General features: G+C 50.7%; 1 protein-coding gene across 2 annotated transcripts in view; it reads left to right on the forward strand.

Annotated features, from left to right (window-relative positions):
• Positions 1 to 20,870, forward strand: part of RASGRF2 (Ras protein specific guanine nucleotide releasing factor 2) — a 98,267-nt gene that overhangs the window by 19,266 nt on the left and 58,131 nt on the right. For both annotated transcript variants that reach the window (XM_040985981.1, XM_040985983.1), the window contains exons 2-3: positions 11,307 to 11,413; positions 20,115 to 20,262. In XM_040985981.1, the coding sequence (XP_040841915.1) occupies positions 11,307 to 11,413; positions 20,115 to 20,262 (255 nt within the window). The remainder of the gene's footprint in view (positions 1 to 11,306; positions 11,414 to 20,114; positions 20,263 to 20,870) is intronic.

Consider the following 20,870-nt stretch of genomic DNA (forward strand, 5'->3'; position numbering starts at 1 on the left):
TGCCTGCACCCATGCCTAAGGGCGCCCAGCTCACAATGGCAAAGCTATGGAGTTAACCTGATTGCTCATGAACTGATGACTGGAGAAAGAAAACATGGTATCATTGCATGATGGAATATTACTCAGCACTAAAAGGAATGAAACCCTGACATTTGCAACAAAATGGAGACCATTGTGCTGTGTGAAATGAGCCAGAAACAGAGAGACGAGTAGTGCATGTCTTGTCTCCTGTGTGGAAGGGAATGTCGAGTAAGAATGGTGTGGCCGTCATGTTGTTTGGCATATAGTGTAAACACCGCCTTCACTGAGCTATGCCATGTACGTGACAGTATACCCTTCTTTCATTACTCACTGGTTATTGCCAGGAATCCTGTATTTGTGACAGTCAGTCCATGTTTTCAAGAAATCATAGTATACGTGTGTATACAAGAGCCAAGTGTAACATTTGAAACGATGACCAATGAAGTGGTCAAGAATACTGAGGGGCCCAGCACGATGGCCTAGTGGCTAAATCCTTGCCTTGTGACCACCAGGATCCCATATGGGCACTGGTTCATGTCCCGGTTGCTCTAATTCCTGTCCAGCTCCCTGCTTGTGGCCTGAGAAAAGCAGTAGAGGACAGTCCAAAGCCTTGGGCTCCTGGACCTGTGTGGGAGACCCAGAAGAAATTCCTGGCTCCTTGCTTCAGATTGGCTCAGTTCTGGCTGTTGCAGCTATTTGGGGAGTGAACCAGTGGAAAGAAGATCTTTCTGTCTCTCATTCTCTCTAAAAATAAATAAATCTTAAAAAAAAAATACTGAACATGCTATAAAGAAAAGTTTAAGGTGACATTTTAAATCAGAAGGTTGAACAGTATTTCTGCTACTGTTTGAAGAACTCTGTGCTGTGTGTGAGTAATCAAACTCATACCAAGTCATGAAAACACTAAATCTGTTATATGTGGGTACCTCAAGGACGGCATGGAAGAAATGAAACTAAAAAGTTAAGCTTCTTTTGGTGCAATGTTTTGAAATCCATGTATATATATTTTTCAAAATATGCACTTTTCATGAGCTTTCTAAAGATGCTCTCATCTTCATAGATGTCTAAATTTTTCTGCACCAAAACCAGGTCCTCTTTGAATCCCAATTTTCATGAACTTTTAAAAATTAAATATATATTTATTTGAAAGAGAGGCATCTTCCATTTACTTGTTCATTCCCCAGAGGGCCAAGGGTCAGGAGCTTCTTCTGGGTCTCGCTTGTGGGTGCAGGGGCCTGAGCCCCGGGCCGTCCTCTGCTGCTTTCCTAGGTCCTTAGCAGGCAGCTCGATTGGAAGTGGAGCAGCTAGGACATGAACTGAGGCTAGCAAGGAGTGTGAGCACTGTAGGTGGTGGCTTTACATGCTGTGCTGCAATGCCAGCCCCCGCCCCACCCCCGCCATGATAGCTTGGTGTAGACCAAGGCACCTGATGTTAAAGCGTTGACCTGAAACATACGTTTGGAAATGCTAATGGTGATTTTGCCTGCTTTTGTGCAGCCATTTTTAGTTTTGACATTCTACTCTAATGGGGCTGCTTAAAGCCTCCTCTGTGTGAAATTCTGCCTTGGAACAGCCTTTATCTTTGGAACAACTAATAATGTTGTTGCCGAGTCTGGACATGACTGTGGAGTGGTTAAAAAAAATGTTTTCATAAAGAGCTGCCTCCTGCTAGCAAATGAAGTCTACAAGATGGAGCCGGACGGAAGCGGAGCTTTGAATCCGGGCCCCTTGCCTGCTGTAGCCAACAGCTCCAGTTCTGAAACATGGGATTTCATTTCAGTTCCTGCGTTTTAAACTGTGTGCTGTTTCACCCTGTGTAATGCAGGGCAAGCTGCGCCACAGTTAATCATACCATCAGTCAATTTGTAAAATGCAATAGAATCATGTGGTGGTAAAATGCGATTACAATAAGAGTTGTAATGAGATGAGAGGTACAAGGGTGAGCCCTCCGGGAGCAGTTTCTCCCCCTTCTAGAAAAATCCATTCTCCGTCTGGTTGCTGATTGGATTCTGGAATCCCAGTGCTTCTGTGCTCCTGCCTCATGTTCTCTCCTCCCTCCTCAGGGAGCTGGTGTGGTGGGGTGGGCGGACGGCTTGATGCATGCACTTGGCATGTGTGTTTATCTGGGCATCCAGTGGCTGCAGTCGCTGGAGAAATTGGGGTTGTTTGTTGGCCACTGCTTAGCTCCAAGCTCCATCATCCTAAGGAAAGGTGGCTTCCGAATGGGGCTCCTGGAGGAGGGCACTTTGTTTTTCTGGAGCATGTTATTTTCTGGGTGGCTTGACTTCCAGGTCTGTGGGAAATGGGCCACAGGTTCATGGCCGGTCCAGAGGTGGTGGCTCTTACATCATGCTGCCAGTGCACTGGGTAGGGAGGTAGCTCTGGTGTAAGCAATCGGGACCCCCAGAGCCGGGACAAAGGAGTTGTGAGGTTGCAGGTCTGTGTGCTGGGAGTGTGGTCCTTCCTTTTGCCAGCTTGTACTAACAGCCCCTGCTGGCAGAGAGCCTGTGTAAGCAGGGCTCTGCCTCCACCCTGGCCATCCTTATCCTCAGTGTCCCACCACATGGTCTCCCAGCTCCTGCACCCTGGGGGCTTCCCAGACACTAGGTTCTGCTTCCCATGGCAGGCTGGCAGGCTGGCAGGCTGGCCCATCCACCTCGTTCTGCTGTGATCTTACCTTATTCTGTAGGGTTTCCCTGGGACAGAAGCATGGGAGAGCAGAGGTTCACTTCCTCACCATCCATCGTGTTATAGCCGGAAGCCGTCACATGGTGGGCTGGCAGAGCTCAGGTCAGTGGTTATGCTCTTGTGGGTCACAGGAGTTTTATGTGAAGCCAACACAGGAAATACAAGGTGAAATCTCATTAGCACATTGGCTACGGATGTCCCTGACTCCTTGCTTACCCCAGCTCTCCTCCATTGTCTGTGTTCATTGTCCAAATGTCTCAGCTTCCGGCTCCTGGGAACAAGGCCTCTCCCAGCTTACAGAGTCCTTCACATCACCTGGCAGGGCCTGAGACCCTCCCCTGATGACATCCAGGGGCTCCCAGAATCTCCTTTACATTCTCTCCCTTTTCACTCTGGAGTCTGGTAGGTATGCCCAGCCTATCTGAGCAGCAAATGAGCAATTACATACAATCCTTGTGAGGGCATTCGCTGGTGCCAGCTCCACTGTGTGGTAATTCAACAGGTCCATAACTCGCAGATTCTGGTTTTTCCCAAGCCTGTTCCAGCCAAGCCCGATCTCCCATGCACAGTGCCTTGTCCAGTGTGCCTATTTGCTTTGCTATCATGGGGGTGGAGCTGGCGTACACTGGCAGATTTCTGAGGTATTGAATGTGTTTGCAAGATAACACATGCCAAGAAACTCATCTCTTCTACTGTACAATTTCTCTTTAAGTGGCGGAAGTGTGTTCACAGCTTACAGACAAGTCTTTAGTGCCTGCGATTCACAAAGATCTTCCGCCAGGGAAGGTGACTTCTAACCCAACAGCCAAATTGGTGTTCCACTTAGAGTTTCCCACAGAGGCAGACCATGCAGAAGGGAAACAGCTCCACGATGGCAGATCCTGCAGACTGGGGATACCCAGCTCTCCTGGAGCAGCTGAGATTCCTGTTAGCATAGAGGGTATCACCACACAGAGGCTCCTAGGAAAGCCAGCACTGTCCCTACAAGGCCCTCGCTCTGGACACTGACTGCAGCCTTTAGTGTTGGGGCTGCAGGAGGTCGTGGGAGTCCTGGTGTCCGTCCAGGGACACAACAGTGGCGTCCACTCTGACTGCGTGCATGCAAGGTATTTGTCAGGTTTCTTTGACTTCACTCAGCGTGGTCTAGCGTCTGTTCCACTCTGTCTGATTAATGGTGTGAAACACAAGTGTTTGGGTTGCAGGGGAGAACAGGAGGGAGATAACAGCCAGCTCTCGTTGTGAAAGGGGGAGGAAGCGCTCTTGGATGCAGGAAGGAATTAGTTCTCAGGGAAGCAACAGCATAACCAGAAAGGGCATCGTTCTGGCTTGTTTATGGCTTTAATATTTTTTAATGTCTGGACCTTGGAAATTGGGAGTTCTTACCAAATTAGATCATAACCTGTGTTTGGTAATGCTATTCTTTTTTTGTTTAAGATTTTAAATTTTTTATTTGAAAGTCAGTATTACAGAGAAAAGGAGAGACAGAGATCTTTCATCCTCTGATTCATTCTCTAAATAGCCACGATGGCTGAAACTTGGCCAGTCTGAAGCCAGGAACCAGGAGCTAAGAGGCTCTCCCCCATGAGTGCAGGGTTGTAAGGACTTGAGCCATCCTGCACTGTTTCCCAGGCCATCAGCAGAGAGCTGAATTTGAAGTAGAATAGCTGGGACACGAATCAGTGCCCATACAGGATCCTGGCAGAGCAGATAGAAGCTTAGCTAAGTAGGCAGTGGTGTTGACTCTTGTTTTTAATTTTATTTGGCAGGGAAGGATAAGAAAGAGGCAGAGCAAGAGAGCATTTCCATCCATTGTTTTGCTCCCCAAGTGCCCACGACAGTCTGGACTGGGTGAAGCTGAGGCTAGCATCTTGAAACTCAATCTAAGCATCACCCAAGTCCTTGAGCCGTTCATCACTTGCTGCCTCCTGGTGTGTGCCATGGCAGGAAGCTGGATCACAGGTACAGCCAGGACTTGACCCAGGCACCTGGATGGAGGATGCAGGTGTGGCAAGCAGTGCCTTCATTGCTGCTCCCAGGACCTGCACCTGCTGATGGTCTTGGTGACATTTCAAATGGAGATGAGGTGTCCTGTCACCTTCCTCAGCTCCATCCCTGCTTTGCATGGAGAGGACTTGACATGGCCCACAGAGTCATGTCAGTACCCCAGGAGAGGGAGCAGAAGGGAAGGAGACTAGACTATGCCTTTCTGGAACCTGCTGCCTGCCTCCCGTTAGAGGTGAACAGCTGTGAATCCAGTTGAGGGTTCTGGATTCCTGGAGCCAGTGTTAGGATTCCCTGTGTTCTAGACACTAAGGCAGCACTGTTCTTCCTATGCTTGGACTTGAAAGCAGCACTAGCCGCCCCCACCCTGGTAGAGGGACCATTGAGAGTGGACAGAGTAATTTTCCCAGTAGCGTGCCTGCCCTGGAGTTGGTAGAGCATTTGATGGGAGGTTGTGCAAATGGTCCTATGACAGAGGCAACAGAGTCCCCATCGCAGCACTCAGCTTTAGAGGACTTTGACTTTTATGGAATCATGAACTCAATGTTTCTGATTAATAATCTTCAGTGCAAGTGTTTAATTTGCTCAGAATAACTGATGATTGCCAATATGAACCAGACATGTCACAAAAGACTTTCCCTCCTAAAGAATACTGAGTATTTCTTTCCATGAGTATATATTTTCTTTCATTCCAAGTTTGTAGGTGTCAAACTGTAGAAATTATGAAATTGTATATCAAGAGCTTTTTAAAATGTGTCTTTAATGGCACACCTTAAAAATGAAATTCTAAATATTGTTCCAGCTACTGAAGGGTCTTGGCAACACAAAATTTCACGGGCCAGCATCCATGTGGTTCACAGATAGCAGCTTTATGCACTGTGCCACAACAGCCATGCCAACAGGGGCACACATTGTAACACAGTGAAGCCCCACTGACAGCATGGACATTCTGTTGGGTGTTCTTTGTCCTCCAGAGGTGCTTTAAAGTGTACCGGAAGCTGTGTATAAATTATATGTGAATATGATGCTGCTTTATGGGAGTGGGGAATTAATATCTGAGAGGTGTCTGGGGCCTAGACTCCTGGGGACACTCAGGGTGGCTGATGACTGAGTGGGGGACAGCAAGGAGAAAGTGGCCTTGGCTTTGGGGTCTGCCTTTCTGAGCGGTTCCGAGGAGCCTGTTCTCTGCAGGCTCGGGATAAGGTCTGCGGCAGGTTCGGTGCACTGTCTGGACCCAACCTGTGTGCATTTTCTCTGAGTGTGGCTGAGGTCTCAGGCCCCCGGGGCTGGGGTGCCCCCTGCGATGCAGCTCCTCTGCCCTCCGTCTTGCCTGTCAGGTGTGGTCGGCACCGAGCAGGATCCTGACACTTTGCTGCTGTGGTTCTTGGGCCCTGCAGGCTGCTGTTGCGACTGCCCTTTCAGCCAGCTCTAAGCCAAGCACACATTGCCTTCTTGGGATGTGGCCAACTTGTGGTCCAAAAGAAACAGCCCCTTTGAGTGTTTCTGAACATAGCTCCTGTTCCTGGCTCCCCAGCAATGAGCTGCCACGGGCCAGCCTTCCACTGTTATACTTGGCCAGGCCCAAAGTGGGGAACACGGGTCAAGTTCCCTGTTCTCCAGATAGCATGTGGAGGGTGGTGGTGGATTGGGGACTCAGCACACAATCCCTGAGCAGAAATCTTATCTCCAAGAGCTCAGTCATTTTAAATGTGACCTTTTCATGCCCTTGAGGGAGCGAAGGTCCCTTTTGCCACCTGCCTTCTAAACCTGCCATGATGTCCATTGCTTCACCTTGTGCCAACGGCACTTAGTGTGGTCTTGCAGCCAGAACTGGAGTGCCGAGGCCACCTTGTGTGTGCTTGCCTAGTAGGCTGCAGTGTTCTTCACGGTGAAATGTGAGCCTCTCCTGCTGCCAGCTCGGGGCTGGGGCCATGGGTGGGACACCTCAGCTGTCAGAAGTGCCAAGTTGTTTGCCGGGCAACCTGTTGGTGGTCTCTTTGTGGCATTGTATAGACTCCTTCCCTCCTCTCCACCTTCTTGTCTCCTTCCACGCGCTCTCTGCTTGCCCCCTCTGCTGTGTTTCTTTCTTGCAACCTCTGCGCTGTCTCCCTTCTCCTCCTCACTGAGGGAGGCCATCCTTGTCTACTTAAGCTCTTCACTGGTCTCTTTAGGGTCAAGGACTCTGAGTGGCCTCCTGGGAGCCTTCTGTCTCCATGGGAAAGGCTGCCCAGGGAGTCCTTGGCACACAGCTGGAACCCTGCACCCCAGGAGGCTCAGTCAGCTCTGAGCTGCGGAGCAGTGGAGATGGAGGGCAGGAGAGTGGACTGGGAGAAGGTGTGGAGTTCTAGGATGCAGCGGTGACTTGTTCGCTTTGCTGATGTAACCTGCCCCAAGCAGGGAGTCTGGGTGAATGAATAAAGAAACCAGAGGCACAGCGTGATGGGAAACAGCTGGCTCTGTATTCGGAAGGACTTGAGGGTGATTTTCTTAGGACAGAGGGCAGTTTGGTTTTTTTTTTTTAAATCCTTTAAAGGCTTAGCACAATGTTTTATCAGTCAACATTCATGGAATAAAGAGCAGATGAGAGCACACCAGCCCGCTAAGGCTGAAAACGAGGGGAGATGGTTTCATGAGTGGAGAAGAATGGCTAGAGTTGAGTCAACCAGAGAATTTACCCACGTGTGTCCCCCACTTCCAGGTAACTGCTGGTAATTTCCCCTGCTTAAAAAATGGAGGTGTAGATCATAAGACTCACCAGTTCTGGACATCTGTAGTTCAGAGGTTTCTGGAGTTTACCCAAGGTAGTAAAACTGCTACTGGGCACGGCTGCCCAGGAGTCCTTGTCTTCTCAGACAGAGTGCCAGGCAAATGAGTAGACTGAGCACCTGGTAGAGCAGGTGGCGTCTCAGGAAAGAACCTAGAACCCAGTCTGAATACCGACTAGAGTGTTGGTGGGGACAGATGTGGGTCCCGTCCCCTTCTGCCTTCTTGGGCTTTCTGGATGTGGAGTTACGACATTCCTCCTAGCACTTTGTCATTTCAGTGTTTAGGACTTAATTTCCCAGAGCTGCCCCTGGACATGAGCTGGAACCCGAACAACAGGGCATGACTTTGGAGTAGATGCCGGTCTGCTTCTTATTCAAACAGAAAAATTTCCTATTTTCCTTAGAAGGACAGCCCCTGTTTTCTCCAAACCCTTCCGCACACAGACTGGTACTGCCTTGTTTCCCGTCACTGTGATCTATTCCCAGAGCATTTTTGTCAGCCCCAAAATAACACCCAGCAGAGGTAGCTACATGACACCGCGTGGGTCAAAGCCCAGGGAGGGTCCAACACGGAGAGGAGAGGAGCGGACGGGCTCTATCTGTAACGGTGCATCAGCATTGGCCCACATCCACGCAGGAGAACTCTGCATGGGGAGGGGACGGGAGCACTACCAAGCCCGCTCCCCTGCCTGGCTCTACAGTTGATGAGAGCTGATGACAAAGGAAACTGCACCCACCTCCGCAGCCACCCCTGCTCTTCCTCGCCATCTCCCTCAGGTCTCCTGTGGAGAAGTAGGAAGCTGTCTCCTCATGGGTGCAGAGGGGCCAGTGCCAGGAGCAAGTGCCCTTGCTACCTTGCTCTAGATGTTAGTGAAGGGTCAAATCTGCCCCAAGAATCTGAGGTGGCGCAGCTGTGCCTGAGAGCAGTCATGTGATACCTGCTCCCGCCCCAGGTCTGTGAGCTCCGTGGCAATCCTGGGTGCCGAGAAGGTTGGAAATGAAGGGCAAAAAAAGCACAGGCAGGAATGGCCTGGGTTCAGAGCCAGGCTCAGCGCCTTAACCAGGGGCTGAGGGGGACCTGGAGTCACAGGCGCTTGGAGGCCTGTCTGTCGCTGTGGCAGGACCCTGGACAGAGGCCAGACACAAGCCTCCCAGTGAGGCTCCCAGCAGGAGGCAGTGTGTATAGTACAGGCCCGGGCTTGAAGATTCACATTCAAAGCCCGAACAAAGTCTGGCATTTCCTTAGACACTGTAGCTAATTCCCTTTTGTAAAGAGGAGGGGAGCTTATGGAAGAACTGCAAGAAATGAAATGCAGTTCAAGGCTGAGTTAGTGTAAAAATAACACAGCGATGAATGTGGCTTGCTTTATGAATAGGCTAAAAGGAAAATTACATGATATAGTGAGAAAAGTATCCCTTTTATATGAATTACATCTACTTTTCCCAATTTCCTTTATGTCTTTATGCATTGATTGCAGTAGTTTTATTATGCAGGTTTGTTTTTCTGTACTGAAATTGTCAGTCTTCCGTCAATATTTCTGGATGTTGAGTTCTGCTTATCGCTGTTCTACTCAGAGACACAGTGGCGTGCACCCGTCTTGTTTTGAATCCACATATGGTTTCATTGTTTTCCATTAGAACCTGGTGCATTTGCAAATTACCCCAAGATATTTGGCTTTGTCATGGGGTTTTGCTGGTCTCTGTTGCAGGGAGATAAAATCATTCACGTGATCTGGTGTTAAGGTGGTCCCTCTGCCCGCGCCCCTTGGATGCTAGAATTCCATATCCCAACTGGTGAGGGCCCAAGCTGGTACCCCTCACTTCCCAAACCGCCTTTTATCTTTGTTTCTAGCACCTGGGAATTCTCCCCACCCCCTTTTTTGTGCTTAACTTTGTGTATTTGATCCAGTTTGGGAGTTTTCTCAGCTTGTTCTAAAATTGTGCTATGGATCTGCTCTCACTGGTCAGAAAATTGGAGAGGACTTCAACTTGGAAATATGGGGAGGTGGAGATGAGCAAGTACTGTTTGCTTTGCTGGACTCAGCAGCTTGTCACTTGTATAGTCAGGTTGTAGAACCTCCTCTCCACTGGTCCCCTGTGCCAGTTCTTTATAGTCACACACTCCTGGCCCTGGCCGACCCTGATCTGTCCCGGGCACACACTCCTGGCCCTGGCCGACCCTGATCTGTTCCCGGGCACACACTCCTGGCTCTGGCGACTCTGATCTGTCCCGGGCACACACTCCTGGCCCTGGCGACTCTGATCTGTCCCAGGCACACACTCCTGGCCCTGGCGACCCTGATCTGTTCCCGGGCACACACTCCTGGCCCTGGCGACCCTGATCTGTCCCGGGCACATGCTCCTGGCCCTGGCGACTCTGATCTGTCCCGGGCACACACTCCTGGCCCTGGCGACCCTGATCTGTTCCCGGGCACACACTCCTGGCTCTGGCGACCCTGATCTGTCCCGGGCACACACTCCTGGCCCTGGCGACTCTGATCTGTCCCGGGTACACACTCCTGGCCCTGGCCGACCCTGATCTGTCCCGGGCACACACTCCTGGCCCTGACCACCCCTGATCTGTTCCTGGGCACACACTCATGGCTCTGGCGACCCTGATCTGTCCCGGGCACACACTCCTGGCCCTGACCACCCCTGATCTGTCCCAGGCACACACTCCTGGCCCTGGCGACTCTGATCTGTTCCCGGGCACACAGTCCCACAGTGTGTAACCTGTTGAGATGGCTTTCTTTACCCACCTCACTGCTAGCCATCTGAGTTGATGCTGAGTGGTACTCTCTTTTATGGATGGGCCATTGGTTTACTCAAACACCTGTTAAGGAATATCTGGGTTGGTTATGAATAGAGTGCATATGACAGAGATCTCAGTGTTCTGATCCCACTTTGTGTGATCCAACAATAATTTAGAAGCCACCTCCACTGAGAAGCAGTTTTGATCTTGCTGTAGTCTCCAGCAGGGCTGGGTTTCCTGTCATGTGGCAAGTGGAGGCTATTTTACGTGTCGCTCTGGGGTATGGTGTTGAGGCTGGGCTCTTAGAATGCCAGGGGCAAAAGGACTTGCTGGTGGTTTGAAAGGCTGCAGGAGACATAAAGCTTTGGAGTAAAAAAGGCCTGAGAATTCCCCAGTGCAGTGGTGCGGGCTTCCGTCTCCCGGAGTGCTTTATCTCTCCCACGAGAGGAAAGTTTAAGAAGTGTGTTAGTGGGTCTGGCATGGTAGCCTAGTAGCCAAAATCTTCACCTTGCATGTATCAGGATTCCATATGGGTGCCAGGTTGTGTCCCAGAGGCCCCGCCTCCCACCCACCTTCTGCCTGTGGCCTGGGAAAGCAGTCAAGGACGGCCCAAAACCTTGCAACCCTGAACCCGTGTGGGAGACCTGGAAGAGGCTCCTGGCTCCTAGCTTTGGATGGGCTCAGCTCCAGCCATTGTGGCCACTTGGAGAGTGGATCATCAGATAGAAGATCTTCCTCTCTGTCTCTTTTCCTCTCTGTATATTTGACTTTAGAATAAAAAAATAACTTTTTAAAACATGTGTTAGCTTCAGTCTTTGTGCATGGGCAGATCTGTGCTGTGCCCCCTTTTTTGCATGTGTGTAAAAAGATACATTGCTCTAGGGTTGCGGGTTAACTTTTCCTGAAGGGTGTTAGAATGCATCCAAGGCACCTTCCAGAGGCGTGCTCACTGCCCGGGCCTCCGCTTCCCTGACCATGAGGCGGTGGTCAATACAGACCCCATGCTGGCACATACTTGCTGCCTTTCTGCCGTGACACTTCAGCAGTAACTCACGTCCGTGTTTGTTCCTTCTTTCCAGTATTACTTCACTGTCCTTTTTGGCCACGAGGGACAGAAGCCGCTGGAGCTGCGCTGTGAGGAGGAGCAGGACGGCCGAGAGTGGACAGAGGCCATTCATCGAGCCAGGTCAGCCCCCTGCCTGCTTTTGTAGGGTCCTCTCTGCTGGTGGCAGCTTTGGCTGACCTGCAGTTCTGAGCTGGGCTCCCATTGGTACATCCTCTAGAGTCATGCATGAGACGGTTATTTGTTTTTTTCTGTGGCTGAAGAGGAACGGCCTGGGGACAGTGATATTCGCAGTGTAGATACACTCCTGGTGATGGAGCTTATCATCTGTGTGGACTCGGTTTCCCCTGTGGTCTGTGAGAGGGAAACAAGGAGCAGAAGGGGTGTTTGCTTACCTTAGGGTGCACGGCTGCTAAGTGGCAGAGCTGAGTCCAGGCTGATGGACTCTGCTCATGTGGCCGGATTGTGGGAAGACGTGATGCTGGCCATGTGTAAGGAAGTAGAAGAGGAGGGACAGTGTGACTTGGGGAAGCAGAACAGCAGGTGCGTGGTGTGAAGTGTGTCCGAGAAATCTGAGAGAAGCGCACACAGCCTCTCTGGAACTCCTAAGTCCAGACTGCTCCCAGTGGCTCCCAGTGGCTCCCAGCTTCTCCCAGCTTCTCTCAGTGGCTCCCAGTGGCTCCCAGCTTCTCCCAGTGGCTCCCAGTGGCTCCCAGCTTCTCCCAGCGGCTCCCAGTTTCTCCCAGCGGCTCCCAGTGGCTCCCAGCTTCTCCCAGTGGCTCCCAGTGGCTCCCAGCGGCTCCCAGCTTCTCCCAGCTTCTTCCAGTGGCTCCCAGCGGCTCCCAGTGACTCCCGTGCTCCCTACTTCTTGCCTTGAACTCTCCGGTCCTGGATCCCCTCACTGCCCAACTCCTTGCTGCTCTGCATTCTCTCCTCTTTGCCTGCAAGCCCGCTGGGCCAGGCTAGAGCCACAAGCATAAAATTCCATCCAAGTCTCCCACAAGGGTGGTGGGGAACCAGATCCTTGAGCCATCACCACTGTTTCCCAGGTGTGCTAGCAGGAAGCTGGGCTGGAAGCAGAGGCGACAGGACTTGAGCTGGCTGTCTGCTAGGCGATGTGGGTGTCTGATGAGGTGGCCTAATTCCCTGCACCACACTCCATCTCCTCTTCAGCCACTTTTGATTTGTGCTCTCCCTGTGACAGGCTGGAGGTGGCACAGCAGCCATGGGAGAGGAAGGAGAACCACAAGCAGGTGTTGGTGCAGTAGCTAAAGGAAGGAGAATTTCAAGGGCAGACATAGTCTCTAAATTCCGATGTTTAAAAAAAAAGGTCTCTCCATGGTGGCTCAGTGGGTTAAACTGCCATTACCAAGTCAGCATTTCTTGTTAGAGTCCTGGCTACACCACTTCTGCTCTCACTCCCTATCAACGAGAAGGAAGCAGATGACGCAGTGTGCATGAGAAACCCACAGGTGATCCCGCTCTGCCACAGACCTCCGGGCAGTGACCCACAAGATGGAAGCTCACTCACTCTCTCTTCCTCACTGCTTCTCTCTCATTCTGCCTTTCAAATAATAAATGAATAGATCTTTCTTTAAAATTCTTAAATTAGGGTATAAAGGATGAGAATAGTATGACTAGGCAATAGCAAGAGCACACACCTACTCCGTGACTTCATCCATCCATCAGCCTGGCCATCTGCAAACACAGAAGGCTAGGCTGCTGCCCTCCAACCAGCAAACATCTTCTGTCAAAAACGGGCTTGGAGGAAAAGGGTGGTGCGGGGGGGATGGGATGGGTCATTTGGATACAAAGGGACGTTCTACAGTAAGTCACTCTGTTGGTGCTGCGGCTCCCACGAGATGCAGCAGGCGCTAACAGGGACCTGATCAGTCAGTGAGCCAAGATGAAAACAGAAGCATGAAAGCACAAGAGCCAAACTATTTCACAAGTCACATCTATCTCCTCTCAACACTGACCTCACACTGATGCATTTTCATCGCTGAATAGAGAAAGTAAAAAAAGAAACCGAACAAGAAAAGACTGGAAGCCAGAGAGAAGACGGCTACGAGAGAACAACGTGGGTAACTGGAGTCCCGTGGACCTGGCTTGGAACCCCCACCCCGCAGCTCACAAGGCTGCGCTAGATCTTGGTCTGTCTGCTGCTTTGTCATCAGGCTTTGTTTGCTCAGCTACAAGCTGAGATGGGTGATGCCTCCTGGGTTACTGCCAGATCAGAAACGATAAAGCACTCAGCACCTGGGAGATCCCTGCCACAATCCGCCAGTTGCGGCCATTGTGCCCCGTCAGCAGTCTGCATTGCTTAAAAGCCAACTGGGTACCACTCATCTCTGGCTCCCTGCTCCTGGCACAGGGCCTCATGGCTTCCCAGCAGTGTGTGCCCTGATTTAGTGTTGCTCCCCTGGGGCAGGAGGGAGCTGGAATCCCTGAGACAAACCCCATTTCCCTTATTGCTGGGTGAAAGGTGACTACCAGTGCAGTGAGAATTGAGATCAGAGAACTTGCGCATTTCGGGATAGTAGTGGTCTCTATTTTTTTTTTTTTTAATGAATCTCATGTCCTTTTCTTGTATTTTTCCTCCACTGCCTTTCCACTTTCTTTGTGTCTTCTTGTGAGCTCTTCAGCCAATACCAATATTACCAATCTGTATTCCGTTCTTGTACTTCCACCATCTTGGTCTTGTACTTACATCTATGGACATTTTTTTTGAAGAGTTTTTGAAATAAGATACAGTGACAATATAATTGCTTTGGAGAAGTTGTTTCATTGCTTTTTATAATTTATATTTTTGGGTAGAGAAACACTTCACATACCACAAACATCCATCGTTTTAAGCTGCATAATTCAGTGTTTTTCTAGTATACCCACAAGGTTATGCAACCACCATGAGCTGTTCCAGGGTGGTTGGTTTGGTCTCCTTGTGGCAGTCCCTCTAGGCCACAGGCTCCCAGCTGAGCCAAGCCCTGATCTGCTCTCTGGCCCTGGAATTGCCCATTCTGGCTATTTCACATGACTGGAATCATACGATCTGGTCTCCTTCAGTTAGCACGTTTCCAAGGCTCCTTCATTAGGCCCACTTGGTTTCCATTGGCCAGATGTGCCTCCATTGACATATGCCAGGGTCATTCTCACTTCATTCTGCTGGGGACACAGTCTTCAGTTCCCTTGGGTACACACCTGGGCCTGGGGGTGCCAGTATGGATGGCACCTCTATGTCTAAATGTGTTTAACAGAGTGTCCGCCCATGCCAAGCACTTACAGTAGTTGGGACTGAGCCAGGAGCCACGAGTGCAACTGGCCACAGACTGCTGCCTGTTCACCCACTGCTCAGCTGAGGCCAGGACAGGAGCCAGGCTGAGGCTCAGCAGCGTTCCCTGGGAAGCTGAGCAGGGTCCTGGAGCTAGCAGAGTCCTCTTTGATGGTTCGTCAGTGATTGGCCTTTTCTTTGTGGCTTTGCTGAGCCTCCCATGGTAAATGTGTGTTCTGCTGAAGTGCCTGTAGCGGGATCTGGCCTAGTGCAATTCACGTTCTTGCACAGACATCACTAAGGAATAGTGTACCCTCGGGCTCTTGGGGGTTTGGTTTCAGTGCTTCTCTGTCTCCTGCAGGTGCTGGGCTGGTCTGCTGTCATTATGAACAGCACACACCTTTGCTCTGCTCTCATACACAGCCCAGCTTGCTGGGTATTGGTATCCTTCAGTGAATTTTGAACTTCGCTTTCATTATTTTAGTCTGTGTGGTTTGGTTTTATTGTTTCCCTTGACATTGAGAAACCTTTCTCTCTCAGAGTTGGACTAAAAAGCAATGAAAAGAGCTGGCATTGTGGTGCACTGGATTAAGCTGCTGCCTTAGTCCTATGGGGCATCCCATATGGGGCATTAATCTGAGTCCCGGCTGTTCCGCTCCATCCTAGCTCCCTGCTACTGCACCTGGAAAAGCAGTGAGCAACAGCTCAAGTCCAAGAGCCCCTGAATCCATGTGGGAGACCTGGAAGAACTCCTGGCTTCAGGCCAACCCAGTGGTGGCTGGTGAGGCCATTTGGGGAATGAACCAGCGATGAGATTTCTCTATCACTCCCTTTCTCTCTGTGGACCAGCCTTTCAGATGGATGCAGCAAACCTCGGGCTGTGTCAGCAGCGGTGTTCTCCGTGACGCTTGCGGTGTTGTTGTCCTCCAGGACTGCCCACTTCAAGCTGCACCAGAAGATGGTCCCCCTTGGCCTCAGTTATTGTTTTTGTTTTTAATAACCTTAAACAATTAAGATCTTTAAAAAATGTTTATTTTTTATTTAAAAGGTAGAATTATGAGAGAGATAAAGGAAGAGAGGTTTTTCATCTGCTGGTTCACTCCCAAAATGGCTGCAATGGCTGGAGCTGGGTTAGTCCAAAGCCAGGAGCCAGGATCTTCTTCCAGGTCACCCACATGGCTGCAGGAGCCCAAACAGTCGGGCCGTCTGCTGCTGCTTTCCCAAGTGCCCTCGCAGGAAGCTGGATAAGAAGTGAAGCAGCTGAGCAGCTGGGACTCTCCCCAGTGCCCAAATGGGTCGCTAGTGCTGCAGATGGCTGCTTTACATGTTACAGCACCAGCCCCTTAGAACCTTTTTAAAAACCTTATTTTATTTACTTGTTGGGTCAAGTCTCCCATGTGGGTGGCAGAGACCCAGGTGCTGGAGTCATGCCTGCTGCTTCCCAGGATACGCATTAGCGGGAAGCGGGGCGGGGACTCAAACCCAGGCCCCCAAGTGGCTTCCTAACCACTGTGCCAAACACATGCTAATTGCTGCTGCATTGTTTAGGTAGAAACTTTTTGCATGTATTTGTTGGCTGTTCGTTTATTATGTTTATAAACTCTTCATGTATTTCTTGGCCAACTAGTTTTAGTATATGCTCTGTGCTGTACAGGTGAAATATTTAATCCTTACAAGTACTTCTTATTTCTGTTATTTTGCATTTTCTGGTTTTCTACTTACATATTTTTGACTCTTTAATTAGTTTACTTTTGTCCTAAAATAATATAGTTAAACCTCTAATGATTTATTAACTTTAGATACTGTATATTAACTTTCTCGGCAAGTAAATTAGGATGTTTAATGTGTTTGTTTTTTCTCTCTTCCAGCCCTGAGGTTTTATTACTTTCATTATTATTTATTCTCACTTTATAAACTTTAAAACATTTATAGCCTGCTCTCTAAATTCAATTAAGCCTCTGTGTTTTGCCAGAGGTCGACACTGAGCACTGAAAACCAGCGAAGGACATTTCCATGGTGGTTACCACAAATATTATGTGCCAAAGCATCGAACTTGGTGTTTGAAACACAGAGATTTCAATGCAGGCTGTACAAGTGAGCAAGGCAGCAGGAGATAAGGATCCTGTCGTCAGCTCTCCGGGCAGGGCTGTCCTTCCCTTGGCCACATTCTCCTCCTTCTCCAGGAGTCGCTGGGTTGTGCTCTCACACAAGGGATATGAGTACCCACGGCAAGGGTTCTGGGTCGTCTGCTGCCCTTCGCAGAGGCCTTTTTTGGGGATGGAGGCGCTTGGTTTCTCCAGCGTCTGCTGTTCCGTTTCTAAATGAACGACCTTGTAGGTCAAGATGGGGAAATGGCCCATGTCAGCTCATTGGCTGTGGCTGTGTGTCTCTGCAGTACCTGTCAGGTTCCGTTCTGGGCATGTGGACAGATGGCAGGGACATGGGTGGGATCCTCCCTTGGGTCACTTTATCATGTCAGCCCACATGCCTGGGACACAAGCTTGCTACTGGCTGCTACAAAGTGGTGGGTGCAAGAGCCTCAGCTTCAGATTAGATTACAGCTTGTGGCAAAGGCGAGGAAAGTGTCAAGCTGGACAAGAGTCCCAAGTCACAAGGGCGATCACCCTGGGTGCCCTGATGTCACCAGATGCAGACTTGATGGAGAAGTGGCAGCTAGCAGCCACACACTCCATAGCTGTAAAGAACCACACTTGTCCCGCAACAAGGTTCCAAGGAAGATCCTTCCCCCGTTGAACCTCGAGACAAGGTTATGCCTTGGCTAACACCTCCATGATGGCTGGGAGCCCCTACGCTAAGGCTGTCACCCAAGGGAGCCTGCACTCCCACCCCTGGGGGTGAGGAAATCATTAATGCATGTTGCTTTAAACCACCAAGTTTTGGGGACATTGTTACCCAGCAGAGGGACAGAGAGCCTCTCCATTGGCTATCTGCAGTCAACCCAAGCAACTCTTTCTTTTGGAGTTCAACTCCTTTATTAGGAGATATATAAAATTTGGAAGGCAGAGTGACAAAAGAGAGACAGCTTTTCACTCACTAATTTATTCCCCAGATTGCCGCAGCCATCTTGGCCAAAGCCCGGATCCAGGAGCCAGGCTCCTTAGGATCTCTGACATGGGTGCACAGGCCCAAGCACTGGGTCGCCCTCTGCTGCTTTCTGAGACACATTAGCAGGGAGGACGTGGAGCAGTGGGACTTAAACTGGCTGTCTTATGGGATGCTGGCATCAGGCATTGTCTTAAGCCACAGTGCCACAGCACTGGCCCCATTTAGGAGCCTTCTTTGGGCAGATGGCTCCCTGTTGCACAGAGCAGACCTTGGATTGTGATCTGTGGGGGATGGTCCTAGCCAGTGCTGCCTTCTGTTCCCTTATTTGGGGGTGGGGTGTGAAAGGGCAGTGCCTGACTTGCACATGTGCCAGGAGTTTCTGTGTTTGGCCTCCCACCGTCTCCCACTCCCCGTGGCCAGTGACGGGAGCGGGGTGCTGCCGCTGCTCTCGGTCGTTTCCCACGGAGTTAGTTCTGCCCGGCTCTTCCCTTCACAGTTTCATAAGCATCCGGCGCCTTTCCTGGTTCGCAGTGCTGGAGTAGTTTCCTTCTGTACACGGAGAGCACTTTTCCTAGCAAGCCAGCGGGCCTCTGGGGGTGAAGAGAGGTGAACCCTGGTGAGCAGTTTGCAGGAATACGGCCTTGGCTTCTGGACTAGACTTGCCTTCGGCTTTTCCCTTTTCTTTTTAAAAGATTTGTTTGTTTATTTGAAAGGCACAGTCAGAGAGAGAGGAGGAGACAGAGATCATCCACCCACAGGTTCAACTCTAACGGTGAGAGCTGGGCTGGCCAGAAACTTCTGGGTCTCCCGCATGGGTGCATGGCTCCAAGCACTTGGGACATCTGCTGCTGCTTTCCCAGCTGTAGGCAGGGAGCTGGATGGGAAGTGAAACGGCCAGGACTCAAACAGGCACTCGCATGGGACATCGACACCACAGGCGGCCATGTTACCCTTACTTTCCAGCGCCAGTGCCCTCCACTTTTTCCTTTTTACAAGAGAAAGCAGGAGTCTGCTCCCTTGTGCCAATCTCATGTTTCTAGCCCCATTGGTACGTTTCTCCCAAGTCCAGCAAGCAGGAGCAGACTTGTATGCTGTGTGGCTTAGCTGGGCTGACGAGCTGCTCCCCAGGCTGCCTTCTGAAACATGGCAGAAGCAGGCAATGGGCGAGAGACTGGGTGGACCCCACAGCTCTCTGCATATCCCTGCGCTGCACCCCTGCTCGCATCCAGGACACTGCCTCTCAGAGCTACAGTGCAGCTGTGGTAAGCACGTGGGCGTGGGTCAGACCTTGATCGAAGGCCAGCCTTGCCGCCCACCAGCTGTGCAATCTGAGGCCAGCGTGTCATCTGCACAGATCAGGCCCTTTCTCTGCACACCACAAATGTTGACTCCCATCTCCTAGGTTTGCTGGGAAATGAGATAATACAGGGTACATGCTAGGCACTGAATGGATACTAGTCATTACTCATTATTACTGTGATCATGCCATTATACAAATGAAGGAATACGCTATTTACCATGCTGAACAGGGCAAGATCTGGGGGCGGAATTTCAGATGCCCCAGAACTGTGCTGTCGATGAAAAATCTCAGTGCAAACCACCTGTGGACTCAGGGTAGGCATAGAGTTAGAGCCCGAGTGACCTCAACTGTTTCCAGGCTAGAATCTTTTTGTCCTTGTTTGGTTTTAGAGAGAAGTGTGTATTCTTGAAACACTGAGAGAGCCAAGCTGAGCTGGGGGTCACAGTCACAGGCTTTTGCCAGCATCGTGGCAGGTTGGCTTGGTGGCTGCTCTAACGTGACTGGCAAGTGTCTCCCCTGAGATATTCTGAACAGTGCTCCTGGAAACCACGCGTTGTGAGCCACAAACCCTCCACATCACTCCTGAAGGAGACACATTGCTTTCCTTTAAACATCACTATAACTTATTTGACTCGTTTTTCACTCACTTGAAAGCATTATAGCGTCAATGGACTCTTAGTGAAGAACATGGGAAAAGTCCATGGTTCCACTTCTGCGTCATTAAAAAAAATGATTTATTTATTTGAATGGCAGAGTTGCAGAGGGAGGGAGGGTAGGAGGGATCTTCCATCAGCTGGTTCACCCCCTAGGGGCTGGGCTGGGCTGGGCCAGGCTGAAGCCACGAGGCACAAAGTCCAGCTGGATTTCCTATGTAGGTGCAGGGGCCAAAGGACTTGAACCATCCCTGCTGCTTTCCCACATGCATTAGTAGGGAACTAGATTGGAAGTGGAGCAAGCAGAACTCAACCCAGCAACTCCGTGGGATGCTGGCACTGTAGGCAAGCTTAGCCTGCTGTGCCACAATGCTGGTGCCTAAATTCCACGTAGTTGAAGGATTGCACATGTGAGCTGGGACTGGTGTTTCCGGGGCTTGCCGAGCATGTTCCCGAGTCCGGTGCCAGTCGTGCTGGCAGGGGTGGCCCTGTGGCAGGACGGTCCCTGCGTGACTGACTGTGCCATTTTCTCTCAAGTTATGCAGACATTCTGACTGAGAGGGAAGTCCTGATGCAGAAGTACATTCATCTCGTTCAGATCGTCGAGACGGAAAAGATTGCAGCTAACCAGCTCCGGCATCAGCTCGAAGACCAAGACACGGAGATTGAAAGGCTCAAGGCCGAGGTATTTCCCTTATCTCTCACGTATGGTCACCTCATTGCAGTCACCTGTGCCCAAGGCAGGGCACAGTTCTCAGCTGGCTGTGTTCCTTTGCCATTAGCACCTGCACAGCGAGGCGCCTGACCCTGACCTGCCAGGATTAGGTAATGGTGTTGTGAAAACACCCCAGGGTTCCATACCGTCTTCTGATCCTTGGAGCTCGGGATGTTCTTTATTAAGTCAGTGATTCAAGAGTTGGTCCTGTTGAAATGGAAGGCCTGTCAGATTCAGAGTCCAAAGCCAGCATGCTTTACTTTGCCCAGACCTCAGGAGCCCAGCTCTCTATCTCTTTGTAAAGCACATTATGGGTTCAACTGAAGGACAGTTGCCAGGGCGTCTTTTCCCCAGCCACCTCCTGTGTCCAGCTGTCACCTCAGCCTTGGTGTACCCCTCTAGGGTCCTGTTGCCCTGCCCTCTGGTTGTGGGGCAGGAGGGGTTGTGGAGCCGTGGCATGGCATGGGCTGAGCTCTGCCGATCCCCAACTGCAGGTATCTGAGGGAATTGGGATGTCGGCCTCTCTAGGTTGTCCGTCCGCTTAGTGGGGACAGTGAGTGAAGCTGGAACCAAGGAGT

The sequence above is a fragment of the Ochotona curzoniae genome, unplaced genomic scaffold, assembly GCF_017591425.1.
Source record: "Ochotona curzoniae isolate NIBS_2020 unplaced genomic scaffold, NIBS_Ocur_1.0 contig_4501, whole genome shotgun sequence".
In the NCBI taxonomy this organism is placed as follows: Eukaryota; Metazoa; Chordata; class Mammalia; order Lagomorpha; family Ochotonidae; genus Ochotona; species Ochotona curzoniae.